The sequence below is a fragment of the Gorilla gorilla genome, chromosome 6 (genome assembly GCF_029281585.2).
Source record: "Gorilla gorilla gorilla isolate KB3781 chromosome 6, NHGRI_mGorGor1-v2.1_pri, whole genome shotgun sequence".
Taxonomy (NCBI): Eukaryota; Metazoa; Chordata; class Mammalia; order Primates; family Hominidae; genus Gorilla; species Gorilla gorilla.
The window spans coordinates 117,042,424-117,061,324 of NC_073230.2; the positions used below are offsets into that span (position 1 = coordinate 117,042,424).

General features: G+C 43.2%; 1 protein-coding gene across 2 annotated transcripts in view; it reads right to left on the reverse strand.

The window, feature by feature from the left end:
* LAMB4 (laminin subunit beta 4) overlaps nt 1-18,901 on the reverse strand; it is a 102,002-nt gene that overhangs the window by 57,733 nt on the left and 25,368 nt on the right. For both annotated transcript variants that reach the window (XM_004046047.4, XM_019030597.4), the window contains exons 11-14: nt 16,053-16,162; nt 13,161-13,240; nt 12,446-12,596; nt 348-533 (exon numbers count right to left, since the gene is read on the reverse strand). In XM_004046047.4, the coding sequence (XP_004046095.2) occupies nt 348-533; nt 12,446-12,596; nt 13,161-13,240; nt 16,053-16,162 (527 nt within the window). The remainder of the gene's footprint in view (nt 1-347; nt 534-12,445; nt 12,597-13,160; nt 13,241-16,052; nt 16,163-18,901) is intronic.

The window sequence follows — 18,901 nt, forward strand, 5'->3', positions numbered from 1 at the left end:
CACATGTGTTGGTTTATTAAATTTTTAGAAGAAAAGTACCAGGAGGGTATGATTTGTGTTATTTTGGTTATTTTTCTCATACAAACAGTCACCACTTCCTTAAATCTGGTACCTTAAATCTATAACTCCAGCTGTAGCTTCTCTCCATGGGATACAGCATGCATGCATATGGCTCACTGTGCTGCTTCAATATCTTTAGGAAACCCTTGGTTTATAATGCTCCCCAAATGTTCACTTTTTACAAATCCTTTTCTGATGAACCTATTCTAGCAAGGCTGAAATGGAAACAGTTCAAGAATGTATTTCTGTCAGCTTTTCACCACCGAAGTTGGAGAGTTAAAGGATACCTGGGTTTCATAGCGAATGGCAATGGTGAAGTCCACAGGAAAGGGAATGTTGTTGACAGCAAATCTCAAGCCAGCCCCAGGGAGAACCCTGGCAAATCCAGGTCCAGTCCATGTAACAGGGTTCCCAGGAACTGGCTCTCCTAAAACAACGTGAACAGCAGGACTCTGGCCAAACGTCTCCGAGCCCTAAAATGGGAGAGGAATGTAAATAGCTTTGCCTACAGTCAAGGCCTGAAAGAGTTCAAGAAAACCAGTCTCCCACTGCACCACCCCCTGTATTTCCTGGTGTGTATATGATTCATATGAGTCACAGATAAATTATTCTAAGCAGGATACAGTCCAGAATGCAGCTGAGAATAATGTGCTAATACTGCAGCTTTGGAACATATGTTACTGTATAGAATGATTGATTTGAAAGCAGTGTTCCGGGAAGCGACTTTAATTTTAAGTACCCCTTGTGCTAATGAACTGAGCAAATTCCACATTGATAACCTTGGGTTTTCTTGGATATGACTGCGGAGTTCTTCCCAAAATATGGAGGCTATTCCCATGCCCACTTTACAGATTTTGCCTAATTGGGCATGACAATGAGAAAACCCACATGGATTTATTTTCTAGATATTTCTTCCATGCAAAATGAGAAACGCTCTTCTTCTATCTGCTTCGGAGCATGTAAGTATAAAACTCCTAACATGATTAATTAGAATCCCTGACGGTCTCTATACTGGATGTCAGCCTGAGGCCATCTGGACCCTGTAGATAAAACCTCTTTAATTACTTTTGCATCTGCCTCTCCACACTCACAGCCTCCGCTCAAATTCCTCCTCTTGTTACTTTTGCCTGTGTTGCTGCAATAGTCTCTTGGTGCTGCTCTCTTCTCTCTCTCTGGTCCAATATATATCATGTACTGCTGCCAACCAAGCATCTCAAACTCTTTCTAACTGCCAACAGAATAATGCCCAAGTTACTTAGCCTGGAGTTCTAGTTGCTCTGTGATCTACCCCAAACTGCCCTTCATTTGATAAATGTTTAGTAACAATTATGTGCCAGCTCCTGAATTAGGAATGCAAAATACATAGGACAGAGCCTCTGCCACAGAGGAGTTTAGAATCTCGCATCTGAGGCAGAAATGTAAATAAGAAATTGTGCTGTCAGATTGGGTTTTAATAGACAGAGGTATATGTAAAGTCATCAATATACAATGTTTTTCAAACATTTAAAAAAAAAAAACCCTTGTAAGGCTGGGTGCGGTGGCTCAGGCCTGTAATCCCAGCACTTTGGGAGGCCAAGGCGGGTGGATCACGAGGTCAGGAGTTAGAGACCAGCCTGGCCAACATGGTGAAATCCCGTCTCTACTAAAAATACAAAAATTATCTGGGAGTGGTGGTGTGCGCTTGTAGTCCCAGCTACTTGGAAGGCTAAGACAGGAGAATCGCTTGAGCCTGGGAGGCAGAGGTTGCAGTGAGTCGAGATCGCGCCACTGCACTCCAGCCTGGGTGACAGAGCGAGAAATAAAATAAAATAAAATACCCTTGCAATTGCAGTAGACACTGTAGGTGCCCCTCCCAGATCTCCTTTAGCTGTTTGGTGTACCCATCCCCCAGTTGCTGTGTGTGTGGCTGCTGACAGCTCACAGTTGACCCTAGCTCTGGAGGATTGCTCTTTCACATCTTCCTCCCTAACCAGCCAACACGACCTCTGGGAGCTCATAGCCAATGACTGACTGATACAAGGCTGACCAGGTTCTCTCAAGGGGCAGGACAACTTTGCCTCCAGTGTATGCCCCTGAGCTCCTCTGAGGATCAATTCAAGGTTTGTTTTACCTGAGACCATGTCTCGCTCTGCTCTTTCCTTTTCTCTATCTTTTCTCCTTCACTCTCTTAAGAGTATTCCTGAAGAACATTTCTTTAATAAATCACTTGCAGTTGAATCCCATCTTAGGCTCTCCTAGGGCACCTGACTTGACATAATTAATGCCAGACAGTTTACCTAAAAGTAGAGCCTAAGATGCAATTCTGGAGGTGGATAATTTACTGTTTGGCTGGCAGTGAGGGCCGTGGTGGGTGACATGCACTGATGATCCCTGGCATGATGTAGTGATACAATTGCTAAAATTGTCACCTGTGGAGAAATGGGACAGAATACAGGCAGGGAAGGGGAGGCACTGACTTGAGCAGTATTTCTGGCACTGAAAGATATGGGAGGCATCTGCATCCTTTGATGTTCCAGTAAGAACTGTGGAAATGGGTGGCTGTTGTTGAATGTCTTTGATGAGAGAAAATGACAGGGTAAGGACAATCAATCACCAATGTAAAGCAAAGTGTGAAAATCAGAGGGCCTCCTTGGGGGCATGTTTAAAGAGACTCTCGTCTCCTTAAACTAGAGGGCAAGAAGAGCTGAATATTCTTCACAAGCATTAATTTTAAGAGTTGCAGAACTTCGGCCAGGTGAGGTGGCTCACGCCTGTAATCCTAGCACTTTGGGAGGCTGAGGTGGGTGGATCACGAGGTCAGGAGATTGAGACCACCTTGGCTAACACGGTGAAACCCCGTCTCTACTGAAAATACAAAAAATTAGCCGGGCGTGGTGGTGCGCACCTGTAGTCCCAGCTACTTGCGAGGCTGAGGCAGGAGAATGGTGTGAACCCGGGAGGCGGAGCTTGCAGTGAGCCAAAATAGCACCACTGCACTCCAGCCTGGGTGAAAGAGTGAGACTCCGTCTTAAAAAAAAAAAAAAAAGAGTCGCAGAACTTCAGAGAAGAGCCTGAATTACCAGCCTAGGTAAATTACTTCTGCAAAGATAACTGTCTATTGGGGAAGGGGGTATACCCATAATCTTTCAGTATTGGTGGATACAGGATCTGAGCTTATGCTGATAACCAGGTATACAAAGTGCCACCATGGTCCCCTTGTTAGAACAGGGACATATGTGGGTCAGGTAATAAATGGACTGCTAGCCCAGGTGCCTTTCACAGTGACGTCACTGGATTTACAGAACCACCTATTGATAATTTTCTTCAATTCTTGAATATATATAATGGAATGAACCTGCTTTGCAGTTGGCACTGGTTCTTTGACCTGTGGGGTAAGAACTCTTGTAGTAGGAAAAGCCAAATAAAATCTTGTAAAATGAGCCCCCTGCCCCACACCCAAGCCAAGACAGTACATAAAAACACTATTGCAAATCAGGGGCATCCTCAGAGTGCCACTCTCAAGACTTAATGGATGAATTTGTGGTGGTTCCCATCATATCCCCATTTAAAGCACCAGTCTTGTTTCTGCAGTCATTGGATGGATCATTGGCAGACAGAAGTCAATTACCACAAATTTAACCGTGGTATAGTCCCACTTGCAGCTGTTGGGTTGGATGGAGTGTCTTTACTAGAGCAGATTAATACAGCCTCTGGAACATGCTATGTAGATATTGATATGCAAAAATGTTTTCTCTTCCATACTTTTAAGGAAAAAGGAACATTGTCAATCCTTTGATGTTTCTACATTGTCTGCAAATGTGGTGGGGTGGAATAGTCGGGCTCTATTTTCCAACAAGGGCAAGTGGGTTCCTTCTGTAGTCTGAGAGTGCTGAGGAGAATACTTGGGAAGGGTAAGAGTGTATGTTCACAGTCTTGCTCCAGGCCTATTTTAATTCTCTTGTTCTCTGTCACAATATAGCCCAAAAGGATCTGGACCATCCATATATTCTATGAAATACCACAATAATCCCCTACATCGAGGGCTAGTGAAGTGGGTGCCTTGACCCAAGTTGCTATTACATGGCTTCCTACAGTGAGAACCAGCCATTCTATGGCCTTGGCAGCACTCTTTTCTGAGGGCCGATTCACCAAGGTGGGAAAACATAATATCTCCTCTGCACAATAGATCCACTTTCCAGCAAAACAAGTTCAGCCATGGTCATGTGATTTTGGGATTCACTGCCCTTACACAAACCATACTATCTGGAAGATGCTGATCTGAGATGGCAGTGGAATGGGGCCCCTTAAAGATGCAGCTGAAGCATTAGCTTCACAAACTTGGAAATGAAATCCCAGGAGATGGGCCAGCATTCTTTGGGAAGTTATGTACTCCTTAAATGAAGGCATTTATTTGATGCTGTGTCCCTAACAGAATACATGGGCTTGGGAGAACCAAGTAGGATTAGCCATGCCCACTACCACTCCCAGTGACCATGGTAATCTGGGCTTCTTGTTACTGTAACATTAGGCTCTGTGGGTCTAGAGGTCTTGATTCTTGGAGGGGGACAGAGTTCCTTCTGCTAATCTTACAGCTATGGCTGCTACATGGTCTCTTGGGCTCCTCATGCCAGCAGACCAGTAGTCACAAGAAGGAATTACCATAACTATAGGGCTGTGGCTATATCATGGGGACATGAGGAATATGTATGGCACTGAGGTGATCCACTGGGGCACATTTAGTGCTCCCATACATGTGGTCTGATAAGGCATGCAATGCAGGGGCTCCAGCCCATGAGGGATGAGAGTGTGAGTCATCTCATTCAGAAGTGCCAGTTGAGGATAAGGGGAATCTAGAATGTGTAGAGAGGAGGGAGAGAGATGATACCAATTATAGCCTTGGTACCAACTGCAGCAGCCAGAGGCTGTAGTTTGTCTCACTAGTGTCATTTTGTAAATTTCCTCAGGAATTATGACTCATCAGAATCCTGGAGAAGCTGTGCCTGCATGGAGTGAACTTAATGTAAGAAGCAAATGGACAGGGCCAGCTTCATGGTTACTTAGGAGCACCCCCCAACCCCCTAAAGAAAGCCCCCATGCTTGATTTAATGCTTTGCTGTCACCATCTTGACATAGTTAATAATTTTATTTCTTTGAACTTGTTCTGTAAGTGAAATTTTTTGGGACAGTGGAGCATGCACATGAGCAGAAGAGATATGCGCATCATGTGTGTCTGCTTCCTTGTTGACCCATTTGCAGATAGTGCACATCACGGGCCAATGAACACAGAATTCTGGTGGACCTACTATGCCTGGGATTTCAGTGAGACTCAAAGTGAGTGCAAGGTAAGTGTGTTACTAACGTGATCGAGTTAGCAGGAGTGCCGATAACTCCAAGAAGCCAAGCTTTCTGTTAGAACCAGACTTGTTTTGAATGCAGAAAGAAAGGCATTCTAAGAAACATAAACAACTAAGGAATCCTTTTTTTTTTTTTTTTTTGAGACAGGGTCTCGCTCTGTCACCCAGGCTGGTGTGCAGTGGCACAATCAAAGCTCTCTGCAGCCTTGACCTCCTGGGCTCAAGTGATCCTCCCACCTCAGCCTACTGAGTAGTTGGGACCACCAGCACACATCATCACACCCAGCCAATTTTTTATTTTTTTTGCAGAGATGGGGTCTCAAAGCTAGTCTAGTCTCAAACTCCTGGGCTCAAGTAATCCTCCCATCTCAGCCTCCCAAAGTGCTGGAATCACAAGTGTGAGCCACCATGCCACGCCCCATATATTTTCTTATTCATGTGACTTCCCTGTGTTAGCCAACTACTTCCACTGAAAAGGATGACTAGAAGGAAAGAGAAAGACAGGACAATGCACAGTTTCATTTCCTTTCAGTCCTTCCTTACTCATCAATATGCTGAAGGTAGAGTGTTGGTTGAACACATAGCAGGAAGTGAAATGAAAACAGTTGACTTAGTTTTGTGCAGTGTTCTCACAGTTCTGTTAAGAATGAAATACATATGTATATATGACTACAAATTGACAACGTGAATATGAATACAAATTTTGTAATTTCAGTGATTCCATGTGTGAGTTGAAATGTTCTTATGTTTGCAGTTAAAATTGGCACTGCACTCTGCAAAGATGAATGGTACAATTCATACTAATAATTTTAAATTTTAATATATCTTTACATAGAATGACATTGAACGGCAAATAACAAAATGCTCTGACAAACTGAGAGAAAGACCGTGAAAGAAAGTATAAAGCTTTATATTTCAGTACTTTCAATGGCCCTTTGTTTTCCTTTTGATTTTAGAACACAAGCTCTGCATTGTTATTTTTTTATTTTTATGTATTTATTTATTTTTTTTGAGATGGAGTCTCGCTCTGTCACCCAGGCTGGAGTGCAGTGGCGCAATCTTGGCTCACTGCAAGCTCTGCCTCCCGGGTTCACGCCATTCTCCTGCCTCAGCCTCCCAAGTAGCTGGGACTACAGGCGCCCGCCACCACACCCAGCTAATTGTTTGTATTTTTAGTAGAGATGGGGTTTCACCGTATTAGCCAGGATGGTCTCGATCTCCTGACCTCATGATCCGCCCGTCTTGGCCTCCCAAAGTGCTGGGATTACAGGCATGAGCCACTGCGCCCGGCCCTGCATTTTTATTTTGCACTGGGCCCTGCAGGTGGGTCAGAGCATGCAATGAGTAGGTGTTGTAGGTGCTGTTGTTCTGCTGCCAGATCCCCTTTACTGGGTTAGTGCATGCAGCTGCCAGCTCCTGGGACTGTTGCTGCTATGGCTCCCGACTGACCCCTTCTTTTGGGCCTTGCTGTTGGCTGATGAGAGCCACCTCACCTGGAAGGTTACCTGCATCTGCCCTGGCAGTCCAGCACCAACAACTGACTGATGCAGGAACGCAACAGGCCAGCCCTGTGCCTCAGTGGGTGACAACTCTGTGGTGCAATTTATGCTTCAGAGCTTCCCTGGGGGATGAGACCCAAAGCTAAACTTGACCCTCAACCCCATACCTGCCTCCCCCTTTCTCATTTCCTAGCCTACTTCCCTCACTCCATTATAGGTTTTTCTTGACATACGTTCCCTCAATAAAACACATGCACCTGAATCCCTGTTGTCATCTGCTTCCAGGAACCCAACCTAAGACAGTGACACTATACACATGCACACATACACACATTTATATAAAATTGAAAAAAAATTCACAAAAATATGACTATTTTGTATTCTTCTCTTGTACTAAACTGACCCACTAAACTGGTCCCATGGCCTACTTATTAACTGGCATGGCCCGCAATTTGAAAAATTATGGCTGTATGGAACCCCAGAGATGGAAACAATTATGTCCAGATGTCAGGGTAGGAAATGTCAGAGAAAAATCTGAGTTGGGCTTTAAGGGATGAGAAGAAGTTTTCCCAATCAATAACACAGATGTGGTCATTTCAAGAAAGAGAGGAGTATGTTGTGGATGCTTAAAGCAGGGTTTCTCAGAGTGCTGTCATGAACCACCCATATTAGAATCACCTTGGGGCACATGGCAAACACCCAGGTTTCTTGGCCTGCCTCAGATTCCCGGATGTGGTATCTCCCCAGGGTCAGACCTGGAATCTGGATTTTAAATAAACTCCCTAGGTAACATGCACAGTAAAAATTGAGGATCACTGAGGGAATTAGGGGAGGGGACTAGCGACTCATTCCCCAGTCTCCTCTTTCAGGTGGACTTCAGACTGAGGAGAGCCACTTCTAGCCCAGAAGTCAGAGAAGGCCTCTTGGGGCTGTAGCATAGGAATAGAAACAAGTAGGAGAAAGCAAGTCCCCATGACTGGCGCACATGATCCTGGTAGGGGGAGCAATGCCCACGAAGCCTTCTCTGAACTTCTCAGCTGGGGTATTTCTCCATAATCTGAAGTCCATATCATGTTACATGCAGCTGTTTCATGACCCTTAGCCCACCCCACCACACATTAGCCATTTGTATCCACGGCTCCTTCCCACTACAATGAGGGCAGGCTCCATGTTTAAGTGTTTCTGTTTTCTTTCATTCAGCCATTTTATTCACTTGAGAAGGTCTCTTATGTGTAAGAGGTACTGGGTTTGGGAACAAGACAGCCAACGTCTGCTTTCATTTGCTTCTCCAACATACCCATTTGTGCATATGCACACAGGAAGGCTCGGTAAAAATCTCAGTAAAGCTAATAAATGAAGGAATGAACTAACCTAAAAACAAGCCTACAGTGGCTCTGACTTTCGTGAATAACAAGGGATGGCTACAAGGTCTTCTGGACTCTTTGGAGCTTCTGTAGCCATGGGAGGCTGGGCCGTGAGGAAGTGGCATCACTCTGCCACTGATGCCAGCACTGACCAACTGCAACTGTCTCAAAGTCTGAGGCACAGCTACAGCACCAACCCAGAGCCATCAGTGTGTCTTTCTTTCTCCATGTAAGAGGAGAGCCACCCCTCAGCACTTTACCTCTCCTTACTAAAATGACAAGAAATCGTGAATTCACAGTGATCAACTCTCTAACCCTTCAGAACCCAGATTTCTAGAAATTACTTGTTTTGCAAAGAAATAAAGCTATTGATGTTTTTCCCCAGAGGCTCTGATTTCTTTGGGCTTGGTTTTTCCTTTCCTCCATTTCTATTCACGAGGGTAATAAGAGCTTTTACTAACTGAGTACATGCATGGACCAAGCACAGTTGTAAGTGCATTCATTACCATATCATTCATTTACGGCATGTGACTCTGGCCATTCATGAATGGTTTATCATTTACGGCATGTGACTGTGGCCATTCATGAATGGTTTACCTCACTCTGCTCATCAGCATGTAAGCTTTGCTTCTGATTTCTCTTCAGTATTATCTTTTCTTTGTCAATGATGAAATCAGTTCCTTGTTGCTGGAAATACACATCACATTCCATGCAAAGCTGTTGCTAAAATCTTTTTTTTTGGGAGACAGAGTCTCCCTCTGTCACCCAGGCTGGAGTGCAATAGCACGATCTCAGCTCACTGCAACCTCTGCCTCCTGGGTTTAAGTGATTCTTGTGTCTCAGCCTCCCAAGTAGCTGGGACTACAGGCGTGTGCCACCACGCCCAGCTAATTTTTGTATTTTTAGTAGAGACGGGGTTTCGCCATGGTTGGCCAGGCTAGTCTCAAACTCCTGACCTCAGGTGACCTGCTCGCCTCGGCCTCTCAAAGTGCTGGGATTACAGGCATGAGCCACCATGCCTGGCCTAACATCTTAAAAAGAAATGACAGTTTAAGTACCCATCAGAAGTATTAATTATACCATGGGCCAAGAAGTTCAGATTATTCTACCAATGAGCCATGGAGAAAGTTAATTGTAATTCTTCTTAGTTCTGCAGTTAGAATGTTGAAACAATTCTTCATAAGATGCAGTTGGGTTTGCTTTTATTCTTATTCATAGTTTCATCTCCAACCTTTCTCTTCTCTCTGTTACCTCTTAACTTAGGTCCTTATTTGTTCCTGTCTGGACTAGTGTAGTCTGTCCAGAAATGGGCTTCACTTCTGTTAGATTAAGTTTGTAAGAACACTGAGGATGGCCTCTGTCACATTATTCTCTCGCACAGAAGGTGTATGGTGAACACATCTGACAGCAATAACTGAAGCATACCCTGAGAATGAGCCTATGGTCTAAAAGGAATGTGTGTTTAGAGTTCCCAGCTAAGGAATCTGGGAGTAGCCAACCTGGAGATTCATTCCTTATCTCTGAGGAACATCTGAACCTCTGGCCTATCCTATGGAATACAGGCCATACAGGGGTTTGAGGCCCTTTGTTTTGGGTTAAATGAAGGTTGCATAGAAGAGGTTGCTAGGGGGAGGGCACTAAGTGAAAATGCTATATAAACTACACTTTTTTTTATAGCAGTGCTCCTGTCTAGCCTGCTGCCAATGGACCCCCTGTATGTAAGTTCCCTCAATCATCCCTATGTCTCATTCTCTGGCTCTGGGTGTCTTCTTCAGTCTCTTTGAACATGGTGCAGTATCTACTGAGGTCAATAGGGGCCCAGCATGACAGAAGGCTTCAATGAGTTCTCAATGCCCAAAAAATAAAGTTTAGCCTCCTTAGCAGGACACTATAATTTTATTTTACAATAGTTCTTCTCTATTTACACTCCCTGCTGTACCTGTGACTATACCTGCCTTGGTTCTCCTCTGAATTGTTATTTATAACTTGCTCTGGCTAGACTGTCTTCTCATAAAGTCTCACTCATGGCTTAGAAATCCTAATACACTTACTGATTCTCCTTATCATTTGCACTGGCCCATCCTAAGCTATCTATGTAAATGTGTTAGCTGTAGTAAAAACTCCTAGAGCCAGTGATCCTAACTAATCCTTATCTATACCATCCTTAGCCTGGAGCTCAGCTTTGTGTGCACGTTGTACAGCATCTTAATGGGTTAGGAGTAAGAGTTGTGTTTGTTTTTTTGAGACATGGTCTTACTCTGTTACCCAGGCTAGAGTACAGTGGTGCGACCACAGCTCACTGCAGCCTCAACCTCCCAGGCCCAAACTATCCTTCTACCTCAGCTTCCTGAGTAGCTGGGATTGAAGGCATGTGCCACCATACCCAACTATTTTTTGTCATTGTTTTTGTAGATATGGGACCTCACTATGTTGTCCAGGCTGGTCTTAAACTCCTGGACTCAAGTGATCCTCCTGCCTTGGCCTCCCAAAGTGCTGGGGTTACAGATGTGAGCTACTGTGCCTGGCCAAGAGTAAGAGTTTTGAAACCAGATGCACCTGGGTTTCAATCCAGTCTCCCCCAACCCCACTATCTACTAGATGTATGACTTTGAGTGACTTACCTAACCTCTCTAATGTTTTTTCCTTATCTGGGAATTAGGGATAATAGATTATTTGGAGAGTTAAATGAGATAATGTATGTAAAGTGCAAAGCATAGTGCATTAAATACATGGAATATTAATAATACAGCAACAGTAACAGCATAGCAAGCATACCATGAAATTTCATTTATGAATGTGCAAATAATTAAATGTTAACCAACTTAAATCTTTTCTACTACTATTAAAGATCATACCCTCAGCAGAGAAAGAAAATTATTCACATTATTGCCCTTTAAACTCTTAATATCAATCCCACCTTGAATGCTTTTTCTTTTTTCATAGGTATTACTTTCTAACTTGTTAAAAAAAAATTACCTGCCCTTTAAACCTATTCTATGTCCTGGATATTTTTCCTTAAGCCATGGAGGGAGTAGTAAGGGTCCATATCATGCATGATATAACCCCCCTCACAAATGAAATCAGCATTGTTTCAGATGCTTTACTTACAACCCCTGGCTCAGAGCCATATTGGCATACTTGATATTATTCTATTTAATTGGTAATAGGATAAACATTTGTTCAGTATGTGCCATGCTGGGGGTGCTACAACCATCTATTTTAGATAATTATGTTTATTCTGTTTTTCCCATCTAAAAAGTGAGACCTAGTTATGACCTAAACAGAAATACCCATACTTCTTTCTAAAATTGTTTTTTCAGTCACCATCATAAAGATGCAATATTCAAGACCACGAAGAAGAACCCAGACCAGGGATTGCTTCATTTGGATTCCACCTACTGCAGTTGTTACATCTAAGTAGGGACAACGAAAATCTCCTGCTATGGTCTTGATCCTAGTCAGTAAAAGAGCAAATTCCAAGCCTCCTAAGGGGCATTTTCATCCTTCCCCATCTGTCCTTACAGATAAGGAAGAGACTCCAGGAATGACTCGGTTCCTGGAACCTAGAATTAGTCCCCCTTGTTTTCTTTATCTATCCAAATCCTGTCTTAGGGATCAACTTTCACATGCTTTCTCTCCTTAAAGACTTTCACCTTGAATTACCTTTTCTTTGTCATATTCCTATTCCTATCTGGAGTCACACTCTTGAGAACCTTCTATACCTTCATCATGCATTTATTAGCAGATATCGATAAAGTTCCTACAGTGTGTCAGGCACTGTGCCAGGCGCTAGTGCAACAATGATGAATGCTATACACATCCACCTCACCCTTTTATAGTTTATAGTATCATGGGGAGATGGAGAAGTAGATGCTCAATAAACACATTTTATCTGATGGGTATACCTTGAAACAGCAAAAGTAAAGTCTGTTTCATCATAATTTGATCCATTCACATTTTTGGGCCAGACCCTGTGGTAGACCTGGGATACAAAGATGAACTAAACAGAGACTCTGCTCTCAAGAGTTTATATAATCTGCATTTGCAGGTTATAATAAACTCTGATCTGCATCTTTGGGCAAAAGCATTCTTTTCTAGGTATCTTAACCACGATCTCAAGTATGTGCTCTGTGTGTTTACTGACATATCATCAAACACAGTCCGTAGGGAAAGTAAATGAAATACGAACCAAAGGCGCCAGTCCTTGGAGTGGTGCGGCTTCCTCTGCCTCGTAGAGATAGAAATTCAAAGGAGCAAAGAAGTAGCCAGGGGCTGGTTCAGAGCAGCTATGGCCAGTGACATGTGGGCGGCATTCACACTGCCCATTCTTGGGTGAGCACCTGAGGAAAAAGCAATTCATCATGAAAAAATGCAAAGTAGGCGAGCGGAAAACGAAGGTGTAGGGGTGCTGGGCTAATGCTCCCTGAATTTGGAGCAATCCTTAGAATCAGTCAATCAATGGTCCTGTGGGAAGATGCAGAAAGGCCATGGGTTTAACATAACTGGTCTTGAATAGTGAATCCAGGGCCATGGAGCCCAGGCGGCCACTTTCCCCACCCTCCGCCCCCAACCCCCCACCGCCAGGTTCTGCTCTAAAATCTGGCAAAAAGGGGGCTTTAGGATCTCTCTTTACAACATGGCAAAAAGCTGGTGTTTTAGACAGGTCACACATATTCAAGCACCTATGCCACCAGCTTGTGGTGGGATACCCAGCAGAAGGATTGTTTACCTCACCCTTGGAGATATTCGAAGTGAAAGAAATCAATGGGCTGTAGTTAATGTCTCAAGATCATTGCTTGTCATGGAATGAAATTTTTCACCTATGACTATGAGCGTATCAGAATAAAATGTGCTTTTATGTTTAAATAAGGAATATTGCTATAAAACTTATTCATTTGACTTACACGTTAGAATAAGCACCTCCAATATCACAGTCACAGGGAGAACACCCATGGAGATGATTTCCCAGGCCCCAGTATCCAACCTACAGAGAAAAAATGCTCAGCTGATTCCAGCTATGAAGATGCTGTTGCTCTGAAGTGCAACATTGAAATCACTACAATGCAATTGCCACACATCAAACAGCCAAACAGCCTGCACCACCTCAGAGAAACCTTCCTGGCCTATGCGCTTGGCTAATGATCTTCCATGGACACATTTCCCATCTCCAGGATTTGAAGTAAGGGGACAGGGCTGGGTGCGGTGGCTCCTGCCTGTAATCCCAGCATTTTGGGAGGCCAAGGCGGGTGGATCACTTGAGGTCAGGAGTCTGAGACCAGCCTGGCCAACCATGGTGAAACCCCATCTCTACTAAAAATACAAAAATTGCCTGGGTGTGGTGCATGCCTGTAGTCCCAGCTACTTGGGAGGCTGAGGCAGGAGAATCGTTTGAACCTGGGAGGTGGAGGCCACAGTGAGCTGAGATCGTGCCACTGTACTCCAGCCTGGGTGACAGAGTGAGACTCCATCTCAAAAAAATTTTATAAAATGAAGGGGACAGGGAGGTTGTCCATGTAATGTGTCAAGTGGAAAAGAAATGGGAGCCTTAACAATTCCTCTAACATCATCAGTTATGCTCAATCTGGGTTATATAAGTCCTATCGGAATAGAAGTTCTTCTACCAGCCTATGTGTAACTGCCTTTATTTTTCCCACCCCACAGACGGAGTCTTGTTTGTTCTTTTGCCCACACTGGAGTGCAGTGGTACGATCTTGGCCAACCTCCACCTCCCAGGTGGAAGCAATTCTCCTGCCTCAGCCTCCCGAGTAGCTGGGATTACAGGCGCCTGCCACCACGCTCGGCTGATTTTTGTATTTTTAGTAGAGACAGGGTTTTACCGTGTTAGCCAGGCTGGTCTTGAACTCCTGACCTCGTGATCCATCTGCCTCGGCCTCCCAAAGTGCTGGGATTACAGGCATGAGCCACCAGGCTCGGCCGTGTAACTGCTTTTAAAAAAACTGATAGGTTCCCTTACCACAACAATCCCTGGGAATTTTACCCATACAATACTGAAATACTTGGAGGCAGAGAAATCATTCAAGCTGACTTTGAGATATTACATGAATATCACACTTTAGCATAGGCATTTGTTTATCAATCAGTTGTTTTGGCATAATAACGTGAATCCATGTGAGAGAGTCAACTCTGTTGTTCCAGACTTTTTCCATCATTGCAACATCTTGACCGTTGTTCAAAATAAACAGCTGGTGAGATACAAATAACTATTTTTTAAGTGTTATAATATTTAGTATAAAATGCTAAAAAAAATTCTCCTCCCACACATCTCAATTGAACATGCTCCGATAAAACTTAAATTTTAGTAGGTATGAAATTCTCTTTGGAAATGGTCTTGTTAAACATCCATATTTTTTGTATCTTGGTATAATTTTATGCATGATTTTACTCAAAAAGGTGTCTTTTAGATATTAAACATTGATGTCTTTGGACACAATGCGACAAAGGACTTGATGTTTTTCCCCAAACCAAAACTTAAGTTTAAGAAAAAAAAATGATGTGATAGGAACTGCTTCCCACAGGATGTGGTTGTGAAAGCTTCCTCTAGAACAGGGAATGCTGCCATGCTGGCCACCTCAGGGCAGATCCAGGGCACCATCAGAGAGATGTGGATGTGGAGAACCTAGTGGGTGAATGGGCTCAGCCACGATGGACAGTTCCCCCATGGGGGGTCCCTGTTCAGTTATTTTGCTTGCTTGCCCTGCAAGCAAAAGTGAGTCTGTCCTGCACACGTAGCAGTTAACCAGCCAGTGAAAAAAGTCAGCCTGAGCCTAAGCTTTGTCTGGAATTACATGATTTGGTCGATCACATAATTTCAGGATTTGTTGATCCTGTAACCAACTGTGCTCCTTTTTTTGTGTTACACACTTATGGTCGTGGAGGTTGGCGTGGCTGACCTTTCTCTTTAAGGTACAATTTTCAGATTTTTTGACTTGTCTTCCAGAATCCCTTCTTCATATTTCCTTCCTTGCTTCTTTCCCCCACCCCCTCTGCCCCATCCTGTTTTCAGTAAAATGACTTAAAATATGAGCACAAAACCGTATCCTCATAGGCATATGTTTCTTATTCATCAGCTACATTCTTCAGACACATCGAGGTCACTGTTCTTTTATTAGGTTAAGATTTTGTGGGTTTTTTTTTTTTCTCTCTAAAATGTCATGGTGAGCTGCCAAGATTGGAGAACAAAGAAAAGAGTTGGGTTTGAACTCCCCAATTGCATCATGCATTTCTTATGGAGTGAATATGTTTTATTTTACTAATTTTAGATGATACATCTAAAATTGTATGTTTAGTAGAGTCTGTGAAAAATCCAAGAGTTTATTTCCCACAGGAATCTAAAATACATTAAACCTAAGCTTGTTTTTTTATAAGACCTTATCCAAAACATTTTTAGGAAGGGAGTGGTAGGGATGATAAGGAGATTGTGTACAAGGGATAGAAGAAAGTTCTGGTGGCCCAAAACATGGGCAGATAAATGTGCTTCTATTCTACTGCTTGGCATTTTCAGGAAAACAGTGGATACACCTAATAACATCTGTGCCTGGGTTGGTTTAGTCCAGTCCAGTGGTGTGCTGGTAAATGTTTAACAGGCAGCTCAATGCAGGGGTGAGGGGAGGCTGATAGGTAGTGTTTGCTGATTTCTGTAGTGTAAATACTCATACCACTGGAGTATTAAAACACAATAGGACAAGAAAGAGATTAGCAAAACCAAGTCTCACCTAGGCAATGGCAATAGAAATCTGTATCACTATATAAAAGGGAAACTATAGGCAAATACATACAGTGCATTCTTCGCAGTGTGCTCCGGTGACATATGACAGGCACAAGCATTGGCCTGTATCCACATCACAGGTCAAGAATGGCAGACTCCCAAGGGGGTTACAGTCGCAGGCTGAAAGCACAGCATACACAATTATTCTCATTCTTAATTCCTCCACTCTTGCGAGTGTACTTAATAGCTCACACAAAGCAAGAAGCATAACCGCAAGAACACAGAGAAGCCTGCCCTGCCAGGTTTATTGTGTGCCTGGCTGCGTGATTATTGTATTGCATATAACCTCACAGAGGAAATCCTGTGTCAGACACTTCCAGAGCCTTATGTAGTTTTACTGGATGGCAATTAGGAGGAGGAGACAAGTAGGTGTAGCTAGTTGTACATGCTGCAGTACTGGCACAGTAACCCTAAGTGATGCTGACCAGGCTGGTGACTCAGAGGCAGGAGTTTCTGGGAGTCATGGTTATTACTGATCGCTCCTTCTCTGGCAGATGCATCTGGAATCCCACTCTCTCTTCTCTCCTTTAGTACTTTGTCACTTTTTGTCTTAATTCCCCCCTCCTTCTTCTCCTCTACCGGTAGACATTTCTGAGCCCTGCATATGTTGCAAAGGCTAAAAAGACATGCTACCAGAGCAAGGAATACACTTGCAGCAAATACCAATGTTCATGGAAATAACCCAAATGTCCCACTGACTAATGAATGGATAAATAAAAGTGGCACCTCTGTACAATAGTATGTTATTCAGCAATAAAAAATAAAGACCGATGTAATCTGCAATATGGATAAAACTTGAAAACATTACTAACTGTACCGTCTTAACCATTTTAAGCAGGCAGTTCAATTGTGTTAAGCACATTAACATCGTTGCATAAGCAAACTCCAGAACGCTTTTCACCCGACAAAACTGAAACTCTACGCCCTTTATATAATAACTCCCCACTCCTTCTCCCCTCTAATCCCTAGCAACCACCGTGCTGCTTTCTGTCTGATTTTGACTACTCTGGGTACCTCATATAAGTGGAATTATATAGTCTTTGTCTTTTTGTGACTGCCTTCTTTTACTTTGCATAATGTTCTTAAGGATCATCCATGTTGATGGATGTGTCAGAATTTTTTTCCTTTTTAAGGAAGAATAAGATTCCATTGTATGTAAATACCACATTTTGTTTACCCACTCACACATCAGTGGATACTTGGGTTACTTCCACCTTTTGGCTAGTGTTGCTATGAACATGGAAATACAAATATCCCTTCAAAGCTCTGCTTTCAATTATTTTGGGTATATATGCAGAAGAGGGGTTTCTTTTGTGGGGGGATGAAAATGTTATAAAATTGATTGTGGTGATGATTACACAACTTCCAATATACTAAAAATTATTGAATTGTTTACAGGGTGAATTGTATGGTATGTAAATTATATTCAATAAAGCTGTTATGGGCTGGGCACAGTGGCTTATGTCTAGAATCCCAGCACTTCGGGAAGGTGAGGCGGAAGGGTTGCTTGGGATCAGGAGTTCAAGACCAGCCTAGGAAACACAGTGAGACTCCATCTCTCAAAAAAAAAAAAAAAAAAAAAAATTCGATGGCTGTGGTGGTGGCACATGCTTGTAGTTCTAGCTACTTGAATGCTGAGGTGAGAAAGTTGCTTGAGTCCAGGAGTTTAAGGCTGCAGTGAGCTATGATTGTGCCACTGTAAGCCAGCCTTGATGACAAAACAAGACTCTGTCTTTCTCAAAAAAAAAAAAAAAAAAAAAAATTAAAGCTGGTATACACCCACACACACCAAAATAATGTTCAGCCTGTTCTTGGAGGACATCAGTTTAGTCAGAGAGTCAGAGAAACATGTGGAATGCTGAAAGGTATGATGGGAAATTGGTTTGACTATATAATTCATTATCATGACATTTAATTTTGCCATCAAACCCAAGAAGAACATTTTATTACAGAAAGATTCAGACCAATGTTTTCTAAACATGCAAATAATCCACAGTTCCTTATATGAGCAAAAATATGGAGCAGGAGGCTGTGACCAAATGGAAATTATTTACCCAGGGTTTCTGAGGAATCTGTAGCTCTACGGAGGCCCGGAGCAGCTCTAAATCTCTGTGATCCTACAGCTAAGGGTCTGCTCATTTGGCCTTAGAAAACTGCTGAGGTGTTTTTCTATTTCCGCTCCCCCGCTTCCCTGAGCTCTTTAATTTTTTTTTTCTTTTATCAGAGAACATATGGACCAATATCAGAAAGGGTGTGAGAAGAAAGGGGAAACATAATTTAAAAAATAAAAAGAGGCCGGGCATGGCGGCTCACGCCTGTAATCCCAGCACTTTGGGAGGCCGAGACGGGCGGATCACGAGGTCAGGAGACAGAGACCATCTTGGCTAACACGGTGAAACCCCGTCTCTACTAAAAATACAAAAAATTAGCCGGGCGTGGTGGCACGCACCTGTAATCCCAACTACTCCAGAAGCTGAGGCAGAGAATCGCTTGAACCTGGGAGGCGGAGGTTACCTTGAACTGAGATCACGCCACTGCACTCCAGCCTGGGTGACAGAGCGAGACTCCGTCTCACAAATAAATAAATAAATAAACAAACCACCACTTGAAAATTGCCTAAGATGACATCAATCTTGCAGAAACACATAATGTAATTTAATGGATTTGTATGTAGAGGTCTAGTGGAAACCAAAAAAACTTTTGCAACTTGGCGTTAAATTTCTTGCCATTTCCCTGTGTTTGTTCCAGTGGGGAAAATGTGAATGCCCCCTGCTGGTCCTTTATGATAAACCCAGCAACACAGAGAAAAGTTCTCCACTAACCGCTTAGGATTTACGGGAACCATTATGTTACTTTTTA